This window comes from Anolis sagrei, chromosome 4 (assembly GCF_037176765.1).
Source record: "Anolis sagrei isolate rAnoSag1 chromosome 4, rAnoSag1.mat, whole genome shotgun sequence".
Lineage (NCBI taxonomy): Eukaryota > Metazoa > Chordata > Lepidosauria > Squamata > Dactyloidae > Anolis > Anolis sagrei.
This window is the reverse complement of record NC_090024.1, coordinates 143,567,210-143,584,876: the sequence shown is the minus strand read 5'-3', so window position 1 is coordinate 143,584,876 and position 17,667 is coordinate 143,567,210. Positions and strand designations below refer to the sequence as shown.

Here is a 17,667-nt window from a genome sequence, read left to right as displayed (position 1 = left end):
AACTGGGTTTTACCTTAATTAGTTTCTCAAGTCTGTCTCACAGTCTTAAAGGCTAAGGAGAGGGCTTGTCTCATTACCTCAATTGCTTTTACAGACAATCCTTCCCAGGATTATCACCCTGCAACACACAGATGCCAACCCAAATTCTCGCGAGATGTCTTCTCCCTCTATAGGAGGTTTTCTTTCACGCTTCGAAATCTCCCGAGATTTTTTTCCCTCTTCGGCGCGGGGCAGAGCGCATGCGCGATATCATTAGTGCCTCCGCCGAGGCAAGATGGCTGCGCCCAGGTCTGAGGAGGCTGGCGAGCGGCTGCGGCCCGGGAGGAGGAACCGCACGCTGCTGGTGCGGCACCTGCCCGCGGTGCTGAAGGCCCCGGAGAAGGAGGACTTGCTGAGGCACTTCGGGGCCTCCTCCGTGCGCGTTTTGTCCGACCACGGCAGGCTGGTAGGGAAGAACGGGCCCTGGTTGGGCAGGGCGCCTCCTTGGAAGGGAAGGCGGGAGTATTTGTGTGTGTGTGGGGGGGGGGGGGGGTCTCTGCTAAACTGTCTGGTGACATGTGGCAGCTCGGATGGCCAAACATTTCCTCTTCAGGAGGGAAGGCTGCACTTCTTTTAGCAACAATACTACCTGAATGGCGCTGCTTTGTTACTTGAGGCAAAAAATCCCTTGACAAATTCACTCAGTCAAATGAATGCCATTTTGAACTGCTGTCGTATCCTGGGATTTATACTTTGATAGGGCACCCTCTCTCCCCTTTTTTTTTGGCCGAGTTAGATACAGACCTTGTGAAACTACAGCTCGCAGGATTTCATAGCCTTCAGCCATGGCACTTCACGCAGTGTCCAATTCTTCAGTTTAGATCAGGGGTCCTCAATCTTTTTAAACAGAGGGCCAGGTCACAGTCCCTCAAACTATTGGAGGGCCGGATTATAATTTGAAAAAAAAAATGAATTAATTCCTATGCACACTGAACATATCTTATTTGTAGTGCAATAAAACACTTTAAACAACACAATAATTAACATGAACAATTTTAACAAATATAAACATATTAGTATTTCAATGGGAAGTGTGGGCCTGTTTTTGGCTGATGGGATAGGGTTTTTGTTGTTGTTGTTGTTGTTGTGTGCTTTCAAGTAGTTTCAGACTTAGGTTGACCCTGAGCAAGGACTGGGTAAATGCCTTTGGAGGGCCGTATCCGGCCCCCGGTCCTTAGTTTGAGGACCCCTGGTTTAGATGCACCCTCAGTGTCATTCTACTTCCCATCATTGCTGCTTTCCCCATACTCTGGTGACAATTGCCCTGTCTGTTTTTTTAAAATAGCCTTTTACCTTCTCAATTTGCCTATTACTGTTTTTCCTCACATCTTAATTATTTTACTATTGTTTGCATATTTATTTATTTATTTTCGTTTGTGCTGTTAAAATACCTTATTACATACAAATATTAGACCACAAGCTATCATAATCTATACAGGCTATACCCACGTTACAAACAAGATAGGCTCTTTAGGTTTGTTCTTAAGTTGAATGTGTATGTAAGTTAAAACAGGTACCTATTTAAGTGTAGTTCCAGCCACGTATATAATGTATCCATATACATACACACACATAATAATAATAATAAATAATAATAATAAACTTTGTTTATATCCCGCCACCATCTCCCCAACGGGGACTCGGGGTGACTTACATTCAATCCTTAACCAACATGCTGGAAGTAACCAGTCCTCTGTGGTTATATATTATTTGTGAATGTATAATATAATGTATATATTATACATTCACACACATAACATATATAACAGACATACAGGTATGTGTAAGCTTTGGACAGTATAGGGGAGGGTTAACCCAGAGGTGTTTGTTTTGCTGTCTGTTCCCCTGTTTCACCTCACTTTCTGTGATCCTTGTATTTTGGGGGGGGGGGGGGAATGTGGAACCCAGGATTGGTGATCAAGCTTCTGTGGAGATACCTTTTCCCCATGATAACTCTTTCAGGAGTGAATTTCCCTTCCTAGGGATAAATTTATTTATTATTATTTATTATTTACAGTTCTTATATTCCGCCCTTCTCACCCCGCAGGGGACTCAGGGCGGATTACAGTAAACACATATATGGCAAACATTCAATGCCAGTTTGACAAACAACATTTAACAGACAAAGGCTATTTAACTTTTTTTTTCTGGCCGCCAGGGGAGCTGCTGCTTTTCATCGTCCATCAATGACACCGATGAAGTTCTTCCGCATTCCACATTCCCCGGAGTCTTCTTTCTTTATGGCCTCATAAATTAGTTAAATTTAGCCTCCCACACAAGGTGGTCCCTTATTTTCCTACTTGACAGATGCAACTGTCTTTTGGGTTGCAAAGGTCGACAACGGGCTACACAATGGCTGGACACCCACTCCAGCCCGGGCTGGCTTCGAACTCATGACCTTTTTTTTGGTCAGAGTGATCTTAATGCAGCTGACACTCAGCCAGCTGCGCCACAATCCCGGTGCCACTTCCTGTCATTTCTCTCACTTCCTGTCATTTCACCCCTGTCCTTAACTATGAGTTGTTTGTAAGTCAGATGTTTATAGCTTGAGTACATTCTGTATTACATTACAAAGGGAGAAAGAGAAAATTGGTTTGTGCTGGGCTTGGTTTGGATGTACTTTTTGTGTTTTCAGTTGCATTCTTTTCAGTTGCAAGCTGCTTCAAGTTCCAGTTTGTGGAGAAAGTGGGGTGTAAACAACAGTAACACCACTAATATTATTGTTGTAATATGTTTACTTGTTTAAGGAAAGGTATTTTGCATGCTGTGCAAGAAAGTCTAAAGAAAATGTACAGTAGTAACAATGATTTAGAATCTAAATTGCTTCTGGGTTTTTATTGCTAAATGTTGAGAGGAGAATACTGTACAGTTGACTTTCCATAACCTGTTGATTCAGCTACCCACAGCTTGAATACACACACATACATACACACACACATAATAAAAGTAGTTTAGGCATATAGTTGGTCACAAGTGATAAAGCAGTGCATACCTTCACCATTAAAATCCATTGGAGCTGTAGTTGAACAGGTTGGGAGGTATTGGAAAGAAGTCTACAAATAGTTGTTTTGCCTGGGCATTTCTACTTCTGTCAGGTTAGGCCTAGAGGATAAGTTGTCCAGTCCATATCTCTATTATGGCCATTCTGTCTTGTTCCTTGTGTCAAATTACATTGAGTATCAGTAGCAAAGGATCATATACCTTGCATCTTTGCTACTAATACTCAAATATATTCTACTACTGTGCATATTTTATACATTAATAATGTCTCTGCTAATGATATTTTTGTTGACTTGTTTTTCAGAAACATACAGCTTTTGCTACTTTTCCCAATGAAGATGCAGCAGCCCAGGTATATATCAGTGCTATTTCATTTTTCTTTTTGGTTTTTTCATGATTGTAAGTCAGTACATTTTTAAATATAAAAACAGAAGTATTAAAGTTTTATGTTCAACAAGCACTTGGAAGGATGTCAACTCAGAAATCAGACCTGTGGAATTCAGTACTGGTTATTTCCAGCATGTTGGTTAAGGACTGAATTATGAAATGTTAGCATTGGCTTATTGATCATTAAGACAGATTAAGCAGAAAGTGGTTTGTTTTGCAAAAAAAAATGTTTTCCCACTGTGACCCGGTCTAAGCAATATAAAAGAGGGGATAAACAAGGACTTAAGAAATACTGATTTATTAAACTGTTTTGAAATGCATTTAACTGGTTATTTATCTGAATGCTATGCTTCATTAAAGGCTTTATCGAAATTGCATCAGTTGAACCTTCTTGGCCACACTTTGGTAGTTGAATATGCAAAGGAACAAGACAGTGATCAGGCTCTCAGTCAGACATCTGTATCTAAAAAAGACAAAAGGTATGTGGCTAGGTTTATGAGATATTGGGAAAAAAGTTTAGGGTTACTTATAAGCTCCCCAATTTTTTTTAGCAATACATTTGGAAATATTCAGATAATACATATTTATACCCAGTTCTTTTAGATGTATTATTTTCACTCAATTGTTATTGTAATTTTTTTTCTTTTTGTAACTGAATGTGCACATTCAGATTTTGCATATAGTTTCTCAAGGACTGTGAACTAAAATGTAGATAGTTCTAGTTTGGAAACAATTCCCTGTTCATTTTTCCCTGCTCAAAATCATAGTGACATGAAAAGGAAGCAAAATAGAAATATATCTCTGGACCTTTTCCATATATAGATTTGGTGTTTTGTTTTGTTTGTTTGTTTGTTTGTTTATTTATTTTTGTCACTTGGATAAAAAACTAATGGATTTGAGTCTGGATTCATATTTGTGAACCAAAATTAAACGTATGACTCTCACAGAATGGTAGTAAATGATTGTTCATTTAATAAGATATTAAAGCTGTATATGAAAAGTATTTCAAAATCTTGAGCATCACTTCACTTGCATTGCAACAGTACAGTGCATCATGCCAAAAAGAGAGCCCCAAAATTTATGTAATAGAATTGCTTTTTAAAATGTAGTCTATGTTGCATTATAATGTCACTTTGGTTCCAGTTCTTGCTATGTGAATGTGTATTATCTCTGCTTTAGTCCCGAAGAACCAGTAAAAGAAGAAAAGGAACAAAAAGATGTAAGCTGCCTCAAAATTGAAAGTGGAATTGCTCCTAGTCATGGGTTAGTACTTGGGTTCTGTTTGTATGAGGCAAAATTGTGCATTTGTGTCTTTTCTGAGGTTCTATAAACACCTGTCTGCAGAGGTACATTGGTATGTGAATATTTATTTTACATAGTCAACATTTCTCTGCTTTTAGGCATCATTGCAGATTAGGTAGGAACTTAAATAAACATTTGTTTTGCATATGTCCAGGGAAGTAATTGCCTTTGAATCATTGTGGCCCAGCTTTTAAAATTTGTCTTCATTTCAAAAGTGTCCTGCAATCTGAGATGAGGGGCTACTGTTCAGGAAAGAAAAAATGCACAAGTCTTACTTGCATTGCTGTTGTAATACTGATTGTGGAATTCCTGATTTAAGATCAAATATCTTAAGTCTGTGATGTATTGGAATTCTTGATTTGTAAGCTACAAGCTTATTTATGGACTGTTTTAAAAGTCTCCACCTACAGCTTGTATTCTGCTTAGTCGGTTTTTAATATGGTCACATTGCTTCTGTCCCTTTAACTGTAAGCATGTTTGTTTTTTCTCACAGGTTAACATTTCCTCTAAATTCTTGCCTCAAGTATCTATACCCACCACCCTCCAGTGCAATTTTAACTAACATTGCAAATGCATTGGCAAGTGTACCCAAGTTTTATGTACAGGTATGTGTGGATGCCGTCATTTGAATTCAAGGCTTAAACCTTGTCTGCTGCCATTGCGTAGTTCTACTGTGAAGTTCTTCTGCTATGTATCACTAAGGTGATTTTTCCAAAGTGTCCATTCTTAGTTTTTTGCCACTCCTGAAATGTATCTTCACCAATATGGTGAAAGGCAATGTCCTAATAAGGCCGGTTTTTCTGATCCAAACTAAATATTTTTCTGATAGTAATAATAATCTGTCATGCATTATTTCAACAGCCTGTTAGGTTTTGTTTACAGGTTACCTCTTCAAGAAGCATTCGCTTCAATTGCATTGAAAGGAATGCTTTTTTATGTGCATGCTTTTTGCAGTTTTTCAGTGCCTTTATCAATAATAACTAGTATATATCTGGTATTGCCCAAGTGTTAGAGGAGCTGCTGCCCTCCTGCTTTCACCTCTTGTTTCTTTTTCTTTCCTTCTCCTGATACCTTTTCCTTCCCTTTCCTCCTTTATTTTCCCTCCTCTCCTGCTTTCCTTACAACATTTTTTTCTGACTACTGATTCATTAGATCATGTTCAGTTTTCTCCTTTTTACCAGGTCATTTTATTGCCATCTTCTTTTTTAAGTGAGAAAAAATCTATAAACAAACATATTTGAAAGACAGTCTTGTCACACGTTTGTTTTAAATCCTTTGTAGAATTCTGCTCTTATTTCTCTTTTTCTTATCCCCAAACTTCGAATTTTCTATTCATTACCTATTAGAAGTGTGAATCAACTATAGAAATCCGCTCTTGTTATATATGCTGAATTAAAAAGCTTTAGTAAGGTTTGCACTGAATACTGAAAGCAGAACTGTTGTTTTCAGGTTTTACATCTCATGAACAAAATGAATCTTCCCCCTCCTTTTGGGCCAATTACTGCTCGGCCCCCCATGGTATGTAACCTTACATTCAAGATGTCAGTTTAAGCATTTTTGTAAAGTTTGGGAAGTGACAAAAAGAACTCCTTGGTTTCTCAGAAGTATTTACATGATCTGAGTGCAGTTTTTGGGTCTGATTTTCTTCTTGATGCCACTTTGCAAATTTTTCTTGAAACACTTTGGTCAAACATATAAAGGGTTTTTATAAACCTTGTATATCCTTGGATCCTGTCCTTTCCCTCCCCAAGTGGACTTATACTAACAATAGTATCAAGATATTGTTTTTTATAGGGGGAGGGGAGAATGGACATTTCTAACAGCGTAAAAGGAAGGTCATATATTGCATTTTCTATTAAAAGTGTCTCCAAATAAGCCAAAACAGAGGGGAGTCATGACAGATATGATCAAACAAGATAGGTTCTGTAGGCTTGTTCTTAAGTTGAATTTGTATGGAAGTTGGAACAATTTTTTTAAGTGAAACACCAGCCAATTTTTTATTTATTTATTTTAGCTTTGGCTAGCATAAGGAAGGGTATGCCTGTATGTGTTTGTGTGTGTTCTAACATATGTATGAGTTCAGTGTCAAAAGCTTTTCATGTCTTTTTATCTCTTACTTAGTATGAAGAATATATCCCTTTGCCACCACCTATTCCACCTTTGCCTCCCGAAGAGCCTCCTTTGCCTGAAGAAGATGAGAGTCAAGGCTCAAGCAAAGATGAGTCAGAATATGAAAGTGCTGATGAAGAAGAAAAAGAAAGGTTGGTAAGATTTTGCAGTAAGCCCCTAACTTAAGGCTTGGTCTCCTTTTTCCTTTTGGTATACAGGTACACTTACAGAATAACATACTCCTCATACATGCAGATATACACATATATATTTTGAAACTATGTATGTGTGCGCAACACACATACATACTTTCTTTAGTGGATGTTTCTGTGTAATCATGCAACCGTCAACGATGAACAACATGTTTAAATATATATTGAAGATCTAGCCCAAGAAATTACAAAACATTTCTTGAGACTTATTACTTCTCTTCAGTTTACCAGAGCAGTGGAATTGATGATCACTCACTTTCTTTACCCTGTCATGTGTGAAAGGAAGTAAAGGCATCCACCATCATTCTGGATTGTAAACATGGGGCATCTGTGAGCTCTTGAAAAACAGATAAGCCTAAGAGGGGTGGCAGAGAGAATTGATTTGGTTAAAACTAGTATAACAAATGTAATGAGTATTCAATGTGTTAATATATAGATTTACAAAACTGATGGAGCTAGCAACACTGCAACCAAAACGTCAGAAACCCACAAAAGAGCATCGGGCAAGAAAAAAGAGAAAAATAAAAGACTTATTAAACATCTCCTTAGTTCCTCCCACCAGGTATGGACATAATATGAAATGCTGCTAAGAATGCTTTCCTTAATGTGTTCTTTCTTGGTTTCTCAATTGAATAAATGATCTATTTGTTGTTTGAAACAAATTTACTTTAAAGATGTATAGCAACAGAAATGAAATTTACAGGCTTGACAGTAAACTGCAGCATATTCCTACAACACAGGAAAACTATATTCTGTATCTTAACTAAAGTGAGCTAAAGTTGTTTTCTTTCCTATTGGGATTGATATGTTTTGCTCACCTAATGCATCAGTGTGAAAACAAAGATTTAAATTTCATTGATACAGTCATTGACTAAATCCTGGATGATAGGTAAACATTTATATCAATCTTAATAATTTAGTGGGTTTATTTTACTTAGGATGAGCAATTCAATTCAGGCTGCTGTCTCTGCCCTATGTAGTGATAATTATCTGTTGTCCTTGTACAAATAACATGATAAAACACATTGCAATGAAATATGGGATAATTTTCTGAAATATTTCATAAATACGTTTATTACTAGATATTGCCAAGTAATGTCTTGTTTTCTGTTCTTCCTTTGGAGTGTTTTTGGGGGAGACGGGATAGATTGGGATTGTGCAGAGGATCTTTCAAAGTTAATGATTGGTCTATAGCTGGGAAAGCTAGTTGCCTAATGGTGCAAGGACAATACAGGCATGAAAGCGGTATTTTGTAGGCAATTCTCTCTTTGCTGAATGTCATCCACAATTCTGAAATGGTGTAAGCAGGGGGAGGGGGAATCCATTCAGCCTTTCAAGGTGTTTGTAATGGTTTTGGGATCAGGTTCTCTTCTGCAACTCTTCAACAATAAATGACTTCATCAGTGTGAACTCCCCTATACCTTTATGGGAAAAATAGCTGAGTAATTCAGTGGCCCACACTGCCTGCAAAAAATCTGTGGAACAAGTGCCAATAGTTACTTGAAAGAAAAAATGAGTCAAAAAGAGAAGATAGAAGTGGCCTGCATTTACACTAGAAAGTGTAAAAGTGTGCATGTGCCTTTAAATCGCCTGTTGACGATTTGGTCAACCCATAACATTTATAAAATGCTAGCTTTGACTGCTTGATGTTTTACATTTTTAGAACTAAATGAGCCAATGAATAAATGTAAAATAATTTAGAAATAAGTATTCAGTGGAAAAAATAATTCAGAAAAGACATTTTAATTGTCTTCATTTTGTATTTACACAGTAATTTGCACCCAGCACTATCGCCTTCTGATGTGTTTGAGCAGCCCCAGCCTGTAGGTCCCAAAAAAATAGAATTTCACATTTCTGCTGACCCACCTGCCATTCTTCAGCAGAACTTGGAGAAAGAGCACTTTGAAGGTATGCAATTGCATAACTTACACATTTCAAACTTCGTAGTTAGAAAGTTTTCAACCAAGTGTGTGTCTTAACTGAGCTATGAGTCTGTTACAAGTCTTTAGAGTATATTTTAAATGTTTCCTCTTTGGTGAACTCACAAGTTGGTCTTAGGTGGGCCACTCTTCCTCACCACTGTCATCTCTAATATTGGTGATAGTGTACCTGATAGTTGTAAGATACTTCCCTGGTTGGATGGTATGAGAAGACGAAACTGGGAACCCTGTCTAGGTTTCTGTAAATGGTATAGGCAGTTCCTGGGTTGCAAATGAGTCAGGTTCTGTAGGTTTGTTCTTAAGTTGAATTTGTATGTCAGTTGGAATAGGTACCTTTTTAAAGTGTTATACCAGCCAAATATATATGTGTTAGCATAGGGAAGAGTTAACACCCCTGTGGTATTTGTTTTGTGGTCTGTGTCCCTATTCAGAAGATTTCACCTCACGTTCTGTAATGATTGGATTTTGAAAAAAATTGGCTTGTTAGGGAAACAAGGATTGGCGATAAAGCTTCAGCAGAGACACCATTTCCATCACCATCACAAATATAGTTGGCAGCAACGAGAGAGAGGGCCTTCTCAGTAGCCGCCTCGGCCCTTTTGAACTCCCTCCCCATTGAGATTAAAACTGCCCCTTTCCTGTTACCTTTCAAGAACCAGTTGAAGACCTACCTGTTCAAGCACGCTTTTGACAAATGAATTCAATTGCTAATGACAGCAAGGTCAATTTGCACTGAGCTTAGCGAAATATACTATTTAATTGATGAGTCTCCACAATAATTGTAATTGGTTTTAAATGTTTTTAATGCTTAATATTTATTTATATCTTATTTCTGAATTTTATGATTTTTGTCTTGTATTTTATGTTTTGTTTTGATTTGTATTGTATTATGTTGTGAGCCGCTTTGGGTCCCGTTAAGTAGAAAAGCAGGATATAAATAATAATAATAATAATAATTATTATTATTATTATTACTCTTCCAGGAGTGTGTTAGAAAAGAAGCAGATGAAAGAGGGCACAATTTCTGTATTCAAACAACAAAACCCAGAGCAAGGTTTATGTTTTCTTTAGTCACGCATGCCATAGTGATTGAGAAGTAAACTTCTCATTCACTATCTGGCTTATTGTATCTTCAAAACTGGCCAAATGAGTCGCCTGTATAGGCTGAAAAATGCGGTATGCAAATATAATATAATATATGTAATTGAACATTTTGAATTGTTGTAGAGATGTTGAAATACTATGATTTAGAGCTGTGCCATGTTGCCTTTGATGATGCTTTTTCCGTCCTTAGTTCAGGAGGTGCAGTAGCATTTTCAGTTAAAGATGAAATCCAAAGTGTCTGTTAATCACATCCCAATTACATATCTTGATGCTTTTTTTTTCTTTTATGCAAGCAGTTGACGAAGTAAATAATGCAGGATTTGGAAAAATCTTTCCTGCTCCTAGTTCCAATCATGCAGAGGAGATGGAAGATGATGATGATGATGAAATACCTTCAGAATTCATTTCTAAAAGAGAACTAGAAAAAGGCAGAGTATCAAAGAAAGGTGATTTTAGTACTTTTAATTATATTATAATATGCATTGTAAGTGCTAGTATCATTTATTTTAAAACAATTGCCTTGTTTGGATTGATTCTGCATTTGCGGATGTATAACTTTCAGGTGTTTAATACAATCTCTACATTTTTTATAGATTTCAGAAATTTAAGTAAGGAAATTGTCCTTAAAATGCACATGTACAACTAACCTTTCTCTTTCTTCAAGAAATGGGAACACTCTCAGTCTTCAGAAACTATGAGCCTGGTGATCCAAATTGTAGAATATATGTGAAAAATCTCTCTAAACAGGTTCAGGAAAAAGTAAGTTGGAAATATGCAAAATAGTATTTTTGCTTCATTTGTCCAAGATTGCTAGTTTTTCTCTACATGCTTTTATCTTTCTTCTAGGACTTAAAGTTTATTTTTGGAAGATATGTTGATTTTTCATCAGAAGTTGAACGAATAATGTAAGTAATAATATAAGCTGCAGGACATTTTGCATAAGTTGGACTTCTGTTGGCTGCTAGTTGAGCCATGATACTTTTGCAAACTGTATGTTTTTCAATGTGCTGTCAAAGGCTTTCATGGCTGGAAACACTGGGTTGCTGTGAGTTTTTCGGGCTGTATGGCCGTGTTCCAGAGGCATTCTCTTCTGACATTTCGCCCACATCTGTAGCAGGCATCCTCTGAGATTGTGAGGTCTGTTGGAAACTGGGCAAGAGGGGTTTATATATCTGTAAAATGTCCAGGGTGGAAGAAACAACTCTTGTCTGCTTGAGGCAAGTGTGAATGTTGCAACTGGCCACCTTGATTAGCATTTAATAGCCTTGCAGCGTCAAAGTCTGGATGTTTGTTTACAAAAGATGTATGTGTTTAATCTGTTTTCAAGTAAAACAATAACAGCAACTTTATCTTTTCAACACTTACCTCAATGGATTAAAAAAAAACATTGCATTGAGTGACTTCTGGAGTATTTTCTGAATGTCTGAGGAAATCCAAGTTTTTTAGGGGAAATTGTGGGACAGTTCCCACAACATTAACAGGCTAGTGCTGGGAATCCACAATGCCATCCTGTTATTCCATCACTCATCTGTTGGGAAATGGATGCTAAGTGTGAATTTGAAAGAGACCGTTTTCCCCCATTTCAGTATGATTTCACATTTTTGTGTTTTGTCATAGCCGTTGCTTGCGGCTAATCCAGATAAAGGGTCTGTCAGATAAAGGGTCTATCATGGCCTTTCTGCCTGTAGAAGGAAGTTCTGTTGGCCATTCTTATGTTCTGAGAGAATGATTTAGCAAATAATTGTTGTGCTTTGTCTGTTCCCTTACTTTAGGTTTGATATACGCTTGATGAAAGAAGGCCGTATGAAAGGGCAAGCATTTATTGGATTACCTGATGAGAAAGCGGCTACCAAAGCCTTGAAGGAAGTCAATGGATACCTTTTGTTTGATAAGCCCATGGTGGTTGTATCCTTTCCCACACCTCTTTGTTTTTATTTTCAGTTAAATGTTGCCACCTGAAGTCTAATGCCAATTTCAAGTAGTCCCAATCTGAAAATACTGTAAAACATTCAAAGGGCTGTATATATTGGGGGATCTTTACTTTGCAAGCATATTCTTCTGAAAGTGAATACTTTGCATCAATTTAGCACTTTGGAGCACTTGAAACTAGAGCTACCGCCTGTAATAGTAAAGTTTTCTCTAGTTAAGATCTTTGCACCGAGCTGATACAGTCTATCTGTGAAAAGTTAATGCTTGTATATAAATAGGGAAAGGGTTAAAATGACCATGACATTGTAGACAGACTTGACACAGTGTAAAGATCTCCAAGAAATGCCTTGTTTTGTGATTCTTGGGAGTATTTTGAGAGCTATCGGTGCTTCACGGTCTTAAGTTGCATTTTGTTTGTCTTCTTTTAAAATATACATCAACACCTTTTGCATAGTTTGCATACTCTACAATGTAGTCTTTCTCCTTTTGCTTCTGATTGTATGTATTACAGAACGGCAGTGAATATTTAATCGGGGTACAGTATGCGTTTTGCATATTAGAAAACTAGTTCTTTGCACTAAGAAAAATAATCTGCACAGAAATCAAGTTGCTTTTCCCCACATAGACAGGATTATGTACAAGATACTTTAAAATTACCAGAACATGAGTAACAAAATTATTCAGATAATGCATTAGTAGTGATTCTAAAATTCCACTAGAGCTGGAAGAGACTGCAAGGGCCATGTAGTCCAACCCCATTTTGGCAAGCAGGAACACAAAATCAAAGTGCTCCTGACAGATGGACATCTTATCTCTATATAAAAACAGAGGAGACTCTAGCAGCATATTCCACTATCAAAGAGCTCTAACCATCTGAAAATTCTTCCTAATATTTAGTTGGAATTTCATTTCCTGCAATTTGAATCCATTGTTCTCTGTCTTACTTTCTAGAACATCCACAGACCCATACCTAATATTATTGTTGTCTGGCATAGCATTGCACTTAATTCCCAGGCCCCCTAGAATTTTTGGGCTTGCACAAATCTTGGCCCGGCCTTTAAAAAAATTTAAATTGCCTTGAACAGACAGGATTCTTTTAATATGTGTGTTATGGCGACAATTTTTATGTTTATATTTTGTTTTGTTAATCTTATGATTATGTTGTTTTTACTTTGTATGTTCTGTGATGTTACCTGGGAAACGCTCTGAGTCCCCTCACGGAGATAGAGCGGTATATAAATAAAGTTGTTATTATTATTATTATTATTATTATTATTATTATTATTATTATAGCAGCAGAAAACAAGCTTGTCCCCTCTTCAATGCGACAACATTTTGGCTGCATTAACATTCTATCTCTTTGTAAAACAAAATTTCTATGGAAGTCCAATGAAACAAAGTTGAAACAGATTCCGTCAAACTGTGGAATGATTTATTCAACAAATGATGATTTTTTTTTTACTTGTGATAGTTAAGATTGTTGTGATCATACATTGGGAAATGTCATAATTTTTCATAGTCTTTTTACTTGCACTTTTTCTATTTCTTCTGAATCACTCTTACAATCTGTTTTCTTAATAAATACCTCAGCAATTTGCTCGATCAGCAAGGCCTAAGCCAGATGCCAAAGAAGAAAAAAGAAAAGACAAGTCGAAAAGAAATTAAAGGTAAATAATCTTTAACATACAACTTTCTTTGTGTAATCCTTTATTGCTATTTTTATCATTTGCAAAAATGATGGATTTGTTGCCCCTAAAGTGATAAATGGTTGTTTGGGCTGTCCATACTGTGAATTTATGTAAATGACAGTTTTAAGTTTACACACAGAAAATGAGAAGTTGGGAAGAAGCCTTCCAACTTAGCTTCTTGAGATACTGTTTTTCAACTTTCTTTTCTAAGCATATGAAGAGGTTAGGTGCCCCAGCTCCTCCATTCTTGACTTCTCCTTATATTCACCATGCATTCTACCGCAATGGATTATTGCAGAATTTGTCCAGGGAAGTTAGGAATTGATGGGAGGAGGCTGGAATATGTACCTCTGGCCCACTGTGTGCTCTTAGAAAACACCAATGCATTTATAAGTCATACATGAAGGACACATCTTTTATGAGAACCAATTCAGCATATGATCCTACACTTGCAGTGTCCTGTGGTATAATCCAGGCATATTCATTGGTTATAATTAGGCTAAGCCTTTACATTGGTGATAGCTATTAATACTTTTAGTTGCATGGAGATGCTATTTTTATTGTACTGATAATATTAATTTTCTCCAGTGAGAATGGTAGACCACAAATAAATCAGGTCCTTGGATTTTAAGGCCAAGTTCTGGTCCTGCCTCTCAAGAGCATTCACCTTGTACCTACATTGTGGTGTTTTTAGTAGGAGGCAGAGGCCTTCTGAGTATTTTAATTTTTTTTCATATCTCTTCAACCTGAGGCCCTCCAGGTATTTTGGACTTTAGCTCTCAGATTTCCTGACTACCAAACAAGCTGGCTGGGGCTTCTGGGAGTTGGAGTACCAAGCACTTGGAGGTCTGCTGGTTAAAGAGGCCTGGGTTAAAAGCTTCTTGAACCAGATGAAGGTCATTGGATGTAATGGCTTGTTTGTTATTTGCCATAATAATTTGATTATTGAGTAAATTAGGGTCATGACCCTAGTTGTCCACTCTTTTAAAAATCTTATCCATCCATTTCAATTGAACAGAAGTGTGCAAGCTGCTGAACTCTATGTGTTTTGAACCTCTGCTTCCATGTTCCCTCACTATGTGGAGATGGAGTTCTAAAAAGTTAAGGGGTAGCAATTTACTCATCTCACACTAGAATTTGGATATATGTCATAATGTAGTTGCGTTCCGAGGTGTTCATCAACAATGTCTAGAGCAGTGGCTCTCAACCTGTCAGTCTCCAGGTGTTTTTTGTCCTACAACTCCCAAAAATCCCAGTTAGTTTCCCAGCTGTTAGGATTTCTGGGAGTTGAGGGTCAAAATGTCTGGGGACACACTGGTTGAGAACCACTGGTCTAGAAAGTTGTTCATCTGGCCTTTTAGTCCCATTTCTGTAACAGAAGTAGTCTGGCTCCCACCAGTACAGAAAAAGAGCCAGGCTGGATTGAATGAGTCATGCTGCTTCAAAATCTACTGTTTTGGTTAATATTAACCAAATTTTGTTTGTTTCTATAAATGCTATGTAATTTTAACTTATATTGAGCATTTTTTTTTCCTGGAGAGAAGCCCAAGTCTGCTGTTGTCTGAGTATGTTTTCATTTATTGTCCAAAATGTTTTCTCTCTATATGACAGTCTGTGAGACAAAATTGATTATTGCCATACATGGATCGTGGATTGGCACAGATTGAAGAACTTGTTCCAACATTGATACTTTAAAAATCAAATTGTCTTCTGCTGTTTTAATAAATTTCATAACTTTATCTCTTATTTAGCTGATGTTAATTCATTTGGGGGATGTCACTGTATTTGTCACTAAACATAACTAGAGTGTATGCTTGCCCTCAGTCCATCTTCTTCAACACAGCTTCACTCAAAGGGGATGAATTTGCTATAGTGCCAAATAAGATGCGGGTTAGAAAAATTGCTCTCCACACAAATGTGATTTTTGTAGCTATGCTCAAGAGTGAGAAGTAGCTAATGAATATTGTTCTGAGATTAATGTTTCCCTAATGTGTCCTTTCACTGAAAATGATATACTGAGTATAGATGCGTAGACATTGGATTTGGAGCTGGATCATTCTATCATATTCTGACAGAAATAGAAATATCATAGATTCATAGAATAATAGAGCTGGAAGAGACCACATGGGTCATCTCATCCAACCTCCTGCCATGCAGGAAAAGCACAAAGTGCCCCAGCCTCTTTTTAAAAGATGAGTAATTGCTGCCTGAGGCTGCAATCTTGGGCAGAACAACACTGAAACAAGAGAGAAAGCATCTGCTTTAGTAAATGACTCAAAAGACAGAATTCTTGTTGTGAGCTCTGACATTGTACTGATATGGTTTTTAATATAGATATATATTTGCTATGGATTCAGAGCTGTTGTGCACATATCTTTCTCTTGTTTTGTCAAACGATTAAAAGGTGACCACTCTTTTACAATAGGCATTCTAAAGAGAAACCTGTAACAGAGAATAAAAGGATTAAACCATATTCTGCTGTTCTTCTTTAGAAACATTCCTGCGTAAACACTGCAGTAATACTCTCATGCAAAGTGTATCCTTTCTCGCTGTATCCTTTTTTGTGTATTTTTTTCCTGTAAAAATTCTATTGACACAATTTCAGTAAGCCATGTTCTTGTTATTTAACAGGATCCCTAAAATAGGATTGAACCACTGATAGAAATTACAACACTATGCTAACCTCTAGGGCAATGGTGCTCAACCTGTGAGTCCCCAGATGTTTTGTCCTTCAACTCCCAGAAATCTTAACAGCTGGTAAACTGGCTGGGATTTCTGGGAGTTGTAGGCCAAAACACCTGGGGACTCACAGGTTGAGAACCACTGCTATAAGGTGACCTTGGAGAACCTTTTTTGTGTCCTGCATTCCCTACATTTTTGAAAAGTTTGTTAAATGTGGATCTGCAGGGTCACTTTTCCTAATCCTGCTATTGAACATCCTGAAGTGTAACTTTTTTGTCCCTTTCATTAATTAATCCTATTTTGGCTATCAGACATTCAGCCAGTATAGACCGCTCTGCTTACGTTGCTAGAGCTAAAATGCTATATAATGACTGAATACCTGAATTCAATGATATATACAGTCTCCCAATAGGGTGGTGTCTTAATAAAACAAATGAAAGCTCTGTGGTTTAAGATTTTATTTAATAAAAACCAACCTTTGACTTTTTTCCCTCTTGTATTTTTTTCCATATCAGTTTGGAAGCAGGAATTGAAGCTGTATTCTATTAAGACTTGTAACTGGAATAGCTACCTTCCGGTTAGCCATTCTAGACTGTCTCTAATTTGGACCAAGACGGTTCTGTTTATTATACAATTCTGCAAATTCTCTCAGTCCTAAGGACGTTCTTAGAATTGGATCCAGAGTTGCCTTCCTGTGCGTCGAAGGCTCAGTCTCCTCCCATAAAGGACCAATCCAGGGGACACTCCTCCTGGAAGAGAGAATGAAGCTTTCATTGATTTCTCTCTTTTCTGTGCTGTTCGGAAAGCTCCCACAACTCAAGGGAAAGAATTCTCCCAGTGAAATCATACTGTTCACTCCAATAATTCTGGATCCAAACTTTAAATTTATGTCTATAAATACATCTAGGTTTGCTAGCGGAGAAGTTTGTGTACACGTTTAATGTGCCTTTAAATCATTCCAGGTTCGTTTTCAATGCCATGTCTTTCAAGCTTGTTCAAGCACTGGATAGAAGATGCAAGATGAGCTGGATTCCTAGACAGTGTGTAAAAGTACGGAAAACACAACATATGTACATATGCTTTTAAACAATGAAGGCCTTCTAATGGGTGAAATAGCTGTGGAATGTGTAATAATTAAAAAACTAATAAACTGCTTTTCCAATAATTTGGACTTTCTTGATCGTGCATTTGTTTTCCTTGATAGCCAAGAAAATAGAAGTACTAAACAACGACATTTTTGTTTTCTCCCATTCTAGTGCATCCAACTGAACACTG

At 37.2% G+C, this 17,667-nt stretch overlaps 1 protein-coding gene across 3 annotated transcripts; it reads left to right on the top strand.

Moving 5' to 3' along the window:
• Nucleotides 1–238: 238 nt before the first annotated feature.
• On the top strand, nt 239–17,557 carry RNPC3 (RNA binding region (RNP1, RRM) containing 3). Of its 3 annotated transcripts, none has more exons than XM_060774027.2 (15): nt 239–445; nt 3,344–3,391; nt 3,787–3,905; nt 4,606–4,689; nt 5,222–5,333; nt 6,178–6,246; nt 6,850–6,989; nt 7,486–7,611; nt 8,821–8,957; nt 10,390–10,539; nt 10,758–10,852; nt 10,940–10,998; nt 11,866–11,998; nt 13,613–13,689; nt 17,355–17,557. In XM_060774027.2, the coding sequence occupies exons 1-14, from the start codon at nt 275–277 to the stop codon at nt 13,685–13,687; spliced, it is 1,518 nt and encodes a 505-aa protein (XP_060630010.2). In that variant the 5' UTR covers nt 239–274; the 3' UTR covers nt 13,688–13,689; nt 17,355–17,557. The 3 variants fall into 3 exon arrangements, with proteins under 3 accessions (XP_060630010.2, XP_060630009.2, XP_060630008.2); XM_060774026.2 differs by having other exon boundaries at nt 16,203–17,557; XM_060774025.2 differs by having other exon boundaries at nt 16,136–17,557.
• The last annotated feature ends 110 nt before the right edge of the window (nt 17,558–17,667 follow it).

Coding starts and splice junctions, on each gene's coding strand:
- RNPC3 (XM_060774027.2), top strand. CDS start 275: ATGGCTGCGCCCAGGTCTGAGGAGGCTGGCGAGCGGCTGCGGCCCGGG. Junction 5,334..6,177: donor TACCCAAGTTTTATGTACAG/GTATGTGTGGAT, acceptor TGTTGTTTTCAG/GTTTTACATCTCATGAACAA. Junction 7,612..8,820: donor TCCTTAGTTCCTCCCACCAG/GTATGGACATAA, acceptor GTATTTACACAG/TAATTTGCACCCAGCACTAT.